Here is a 5615-nt window from a genome sequence, read left to right as displayed (position 1 = left end):
CCACGTGCTGCAGGACTGCGTTGTCTTTGGCAAACAAGCTGCCAAAGCCAGAGTCCATTTAAAAAACCCGCAATCCAAAACAAACCCGCTGCTTTGCGGACGCGGGTCGCTCCTAGAGCTGGTAAGGGGTTCTTGCGGGTCTTTGGGGCCTAGAGGGGGATTCGGCGCACATTTAACGCAGGTTGTCGGTGCATATTTTGGGGGTAAAGTCTTAGAAGTGGGCCACCGCCCTGCCATGACAGGCGGTGGATGTGTTGGGTTGGCAGCTCTGCAGCAGCTGTCAGAGAGATGTTTGGAAACGTTTCAAAACAAAAGTGAAATAACTGCGACCACAGCGACGCATGCATTATGACAACAATGTTTATATATATATTAAAAAAAAAAAGAAAAAAAAAGACAGTGCAATGACGTTTTGTTTTTATGACGTCACAGTCACCTGTCTCACAGCAGAACAGGTGGGTTTCTCCTGGCTGACCTCGGAGGGGTTGAGATGTGTTGGGTTGGCAGCTCTGCAGCAGCTGTCACAGAGGGGTTTGGAAACGTTTCAAAACAACAACAAAAAATCAAGAAGAATCTTGTTGTTATAGAAAGTTCATCCATATTTAATGGGGTTTGGTTGAGGATGTGTTGGGTTGGCGGTGGATGTGTTGGGTTGGCAGCTCTGCAGCAGCAGGTTGTGTCTGGGAGATGTTCAAAACAAAAAAAAGCGACACATGCATCATGACAACTAGCTTTATATATATATTTTAAAAAAGTGCAATGGCGTTTTGTTTTTATGACGTCACAGTCACCTGTCTCACAGCAGAACAGGTGGGTTTCTCCTGGCTGACCTCGGAGGGGGTTGAGATGCATTTGTGTTCATTGGGGAGGCAACGACTCGTGGCGTGGTAATAAATACGTCACTAAAATCAAGAAGAATCTTGTTGTTATAGAAAGTTCATCCATATTTAATGGGGTTTGGTTGGGGATGTGTTGGGTTGGCGGTGGATGTGTTGGGTTGGCAGCTCTGCAGCAGCAGGTTGTGTCGGGGAGATGCTTGGACACGTTTAGAAACAAAAAAAAGCGACACATGCATCATGACAACTAGCTTTATATATATATATATTAAAAAATAAAGTGCAATGACGTTTTGTTTTTATGACGTCACAGTCACCTGTCTCACAGCAGAACAGGTGGGTTTCTCCCGGCTGACCTCAGAGATGCATTTGTTTTCATTGGGGAGGCAACGACTCGTGGCGTGGTAATAAATACGCCACTAAAATCAAGAAGAATCTTGTTGTTATTGAAAGTTCATCCATATTTAATGGGGTTTGGTTGAGGATGTGTTGGGTTGGCGGTGGATGTGTTGGGTTGGCAGCTCTGCAGCAGCAGGTTGTGTCGGGGAGATGTTTGGACACAACAAAAAAAAAAGTGAAATAACGACCACAGCGACACATGCATCATGGCAACAATCTTTATATATATATATATATATTAAAAAAATATGTCATTGCAGGTGGCGTGGTAATAAATACGCCACTAAAATCAATAAGAATCCTGTTTTTATAGAAAGTGCATCCATATTTAATGAACACTATTAACGCATCTCTGTTTCTCTTATTGGTTATTGATTTGTTAACTATTTGGCCCCCTTCCCGTGCGGCACAACTCCACTTCTGAGACCAGTGCCTTGCTCAAGGGCAGGGGTAAGACTGCGAAGGGACCCGGATGAAACTTACTTTATGAAGTTAGGAAAATTGTGAAGATGATCCATATTCCGAGTTAAGATTTTGCAAGTTCTGAGTGAGAAGCGGCTGCAGATCTACTTATGCATACTTATAAATATTGAACCCATGAATGTATGTATGTACAAATAGCACTGGATTATTTAGACACTGATGAAAACTGGACTTTAAATATTTATTCTGGATGGAGATGATGATTTCAATATATGTGTGTCTCTGCTGGAAAACTTCAATAACCGGCTTCAGCTCAGGGACCGACAGCTCTCAGCGTTACAGTTTTATCGGTGCTCAAACAGACTTGTCAATGGAGTCAACAGTTATGTTTCCATAGAGACAGTGTTGGAGAAACAGCAGTGTGCAGGTCTGTCAGTCATCATCAGGTCATCTGTCATTTCCTGTTTGAGGCATCCATCACAGTGGATCTCTACGGACTGGTGCTCCGTCCACACTGGGAAATATGTGTCAGTGTGGAAGTGGGACACAGCTGGTTTTGTGGTGTCTATATCAGGGTTTTTCCTCCCTGTTTTTGGGGGTGGGGCGGTGGGGGGGACGTAATGACATCCCTCCCCCATCATCCGTCTCCTCCCCTCCCCCCTCTGTGTGTGGATGATAACCCCCCACCAACCTCCCTCCCTGGGGTTTGAAATGGAGACGAATGAACCAGACCATCAGACAGCAGACATGAAGCACGTTTCAGTCTTTTTTTTCTGGCATTAATACCACAGTTAAGCAGTATTTCCCAGACTGATACACAGTATTGATCTGATATCAGTGTTGTGGAGCTTATAAAGATAATAAAAAAAAAAAAAAAGGCTGTAACTTCACCAACATGAGTTTAACGCTGGTAAGATAAGATAAGATAATCCTTTATTAGTCCCGCAGCGGCATAGGGTAAAGTGCACACAAGAGACATAGTAAAAGAAAAACAAGATAAAAATAAAATGAAATAAAAAACAAGTATTATAAATAAGCAATAAAAAACAGTAAAATCCACAATAATTGAAATATTATATGTACAGACAGAAAAACTATTATAGCTATAGTATCTACATTGTTTAGCAGGTTTATGAAATCAGGACATCATGAGAGAATCGACCTCGTTAGGACGGACATGTGTGACACACAGTTTGTTCTGTTGATCACATAAACACTGACCGCAGATCAGATTTATGACCCGCTTCTACGTCTCTTCATCAAACTCCACCCGTGTGGTTCAGCCCTCTTGTCAAAAACCAAACCCACATGCCAAACTTCCACTTTTTAAGCTCCACTAGACTGAAGGAGACGGTCTGCTATTAGTGTTATTTTATTTATAAATCAATAAATTTATAAATTTATATGAGTCATTAAATTCCCCCAATGAGTCCCCGATCAGGTCTCAGCTGGTTTCGCCTCCTCACAGCTTCACCTTCTCTCCGTTTCCTTCCTTCTTTCTCATTGTGTTTGTCTGTTTCCTTCCTCCCTTTGACACTTGGCTGCAGGTTTGTTGGTCTCTGGATATCTCAGTTTCACAGACCAAGGCTACATCCACACTACTACGTTTTTCATTTCAAAACTTGTATATTTTTGCTACGTTTAGGTCTAGCGTTCACACTACTCTGGCGTTGTAGAAACCCTCAAACAGAGATGTTTGAAAACGCTACCAACCATCAATTTAGTGTGAAACCTCCAGGGTTGAGTTGTAGTGTGGACGGGAGGAAACTGAGCTACTACTACCCATATGCAGAGGAAGCAAGCAGTCCACTACTCATATTACCAAAGTATGCCAGACAAAGATGTACTATCTCCAAAACATATGTCAAATGAAGTATGCCAAAAATACCAGGATGTTGTACTGCCTGCCATCTGGTTGCATGTTGCAGTGTGCAAGCCGGGCATGCTTTTCCGGCTATTCCGAACCCACAATCCTCTGTGCAGTGGAACTATGAGCAAGAGGGTCAAAGTTCAAGGTGTTGTGATAAAGCAGGATGTCCCACATTGATTGCATACTGCAGTACGTACTTTGTAAGGTCAGCTGCAGTATGTACTAAAAGTAAAAAGACAAAGTATGCGATATGGAACGCAGCTAAAGACACTCTTTATACACTTAATATAAAGTCATATTAAAGATTTAAATTTGAGGATTTGTAATAAATTTAAATAACAGTGGTGTTTGGATGGACGTCTGACTGTCTGTCCTCTCTGTCCTCAGCCGATCGTCAGCTGCTCCATGTGTCCTCGCCGGTTCTTCTAGCAGCAGATCAGGCATCATGTCGGCGGCTCAGACCCAGAAGGAGGGCAGCGAGGCGGGCTGGAGCTGCCTGGAGGCTCTGGGTCTCAGTCAGAAGGAGCTGGTTCTGGCCGAGGCCCTGCAGATGGAGTACGACGCCCTCTCCAGACTCAAGCAGGACAAGAGCGGCACGGAAACCAGCCAGACCGGCTCCAGAACTCCGGCCCGCTCCAAGACCCCGAACCCCACCATCGAACGCCCCCGACCCACCCCGAGCCAGCCCATCTTTGCCCCTGCAGGAGGAAGCCTGCTGCGGGGCCTCTCTGGTTCTGATCCGTCCCTGAACCAGCCTGGAGGGTCACAGTCCCCCGTCTCCGTGCCAGGCAGGGCGCTCCCTCCTCAGGGAGGCTCCGTCAGAGAGTCCCTGTACATCCTGGACAGTCCGGAGGTCAAGTTCAGGGACTCTCCCGGGTCCAGCCTCGGGGACTCGCTTGGATCCGGGTCAGGGTTTCTTTCAAAGGGCTTCTCCTCTTTTCCAGATGATGTCCCCCCGCCCTCCCCCGAGGAACCCCATACCCCCGTCGTCGGGGTCAGAGAACCCCTTCCTGCCCCCTCGAGTGTCCCCCGCGCCCCGAGACGTGAACCTGTTCACGCCCGACGTGGATCCGCCCAAAGTGACCTCGGGGGAGCTGAACTACGACAACATCAACGACTCGCTGTCCCGATTCAACGGGGGCCGTCAGGGGCCTCGGGGTCGGCGGGCCAACGGGGACCAATCGGGCAAGCCCGTGGCTCGGAGTAAGACCCTCCCCCTCAGGTCCCGCCCAGGACGTACGTACCTGTTCCCAAGAGCAACAAGAACCAACGGCGCGTGTCGGCAGACCCGGTAAGACCCCCGCGGCTTTATCTGGTCACCATGACTACCTGTTACCTGTGGGATATGCTAATGAGCTGATGTCATTATGATGGGTCATGTGACCTGTAAAGGTTGGTGGTGGGGTTTTCTTTGTGCAGGTCCATCAGTGTTGATGTCCATCCCTCTGAAAAATGTCAGTTAGTTGAGATACTAAACATATTCAACATACATTTCATTAATAAATAAATACGTTTAGCCTACTTTATAATCATTTCAAAGTAATAATAATAATAATAATAAAAATATTAAAACTACATTTTTAAAAGCAGGTAGCAGTTGATAGTTAGAATTATTTTATTTTATTTTACACAGTAAATTGTGATGATGCTGAAACATTTGCTGTCACTACAATGTTAAATACATACTATAACCACTACAACTGACAGTATTGAGTTTCGATTTGCGTGTATAATTAACAAACATGTACTCCCAGTACTCCCAGTGTGTGGAAACTGGTCACGTTCACTGAGTTGACAGTAAACCGTTGGACCAGTTGTGATCTGAAGCCATGACTGGTATCGGCAGTTTGCACTGGTCGAAAACAACAAATCAAATTAAAACTATTAATGACAAGATTTGTTTTAATCAATAGAAATACAATATTTTACTTCCTTTTCATTTGCATTGTGTGTTTATATGAAGAAAGAAAACACTATACGTAACTATAACAAAGTCAAAGTACAACATTTAGTATTTTTGATGGTTTACTGACTTCAGAGCGGTTGGAATGAATTTTGAGAGCCTTGTAGACCAGCAGCTATATTCA

General features: G+C 44.9%; 1 protein-coding gene across 1 annotated transcript in view; it reads left to right on the top strand.

Annotated features, from left to right (window-relative positions):
• Positions 1-2543: 2543 nt before the first annotated feature.
• pik3c2b (phosphatidylinositol-4-phosphate 3-kinase, catalytic subunit type 2 beta) overlaps positions 2544-5615 on the top strand; it is a 28797-nt gene continuing 25725 nt past the window's right edge. Inside the window, 3 exon segments of the mRNA XM_054616063.1 lie at positions 2544-4488; positions 4490-4737; positions 4740-4819. Of these exon segments, the coding sequence (XP_054472038.1) occupies positions 3974-4488; positions 4490-4737; positions 4740-4819 (843 nt within the window). The 5' untranslated portion in view covers positions 2544-3973.

This window comes from Anoplopoma fimbria, chromosome 17 (assembly GCF_027596085.1).
Source record: "Anoplopoma fimbria isolate UVic2021 breed Golden Eagle Sablefish chromosome 17, Afim_UVic_2022, whole genome shotgun sequence".
NCBI classification, from domain to species: domain Eukaryota; kingdom Metazoa; phylum Chordata; class Actinopteri; order Perciformes; family Anoplopomatidae; genus Anoplopoma; species Anoplopoma fimbria.
The sequence above is the reverse complement of the archived record's forward strand: the minus strand, read 5'-3'. Positions and strand labels throughout refer to the sequence as shown.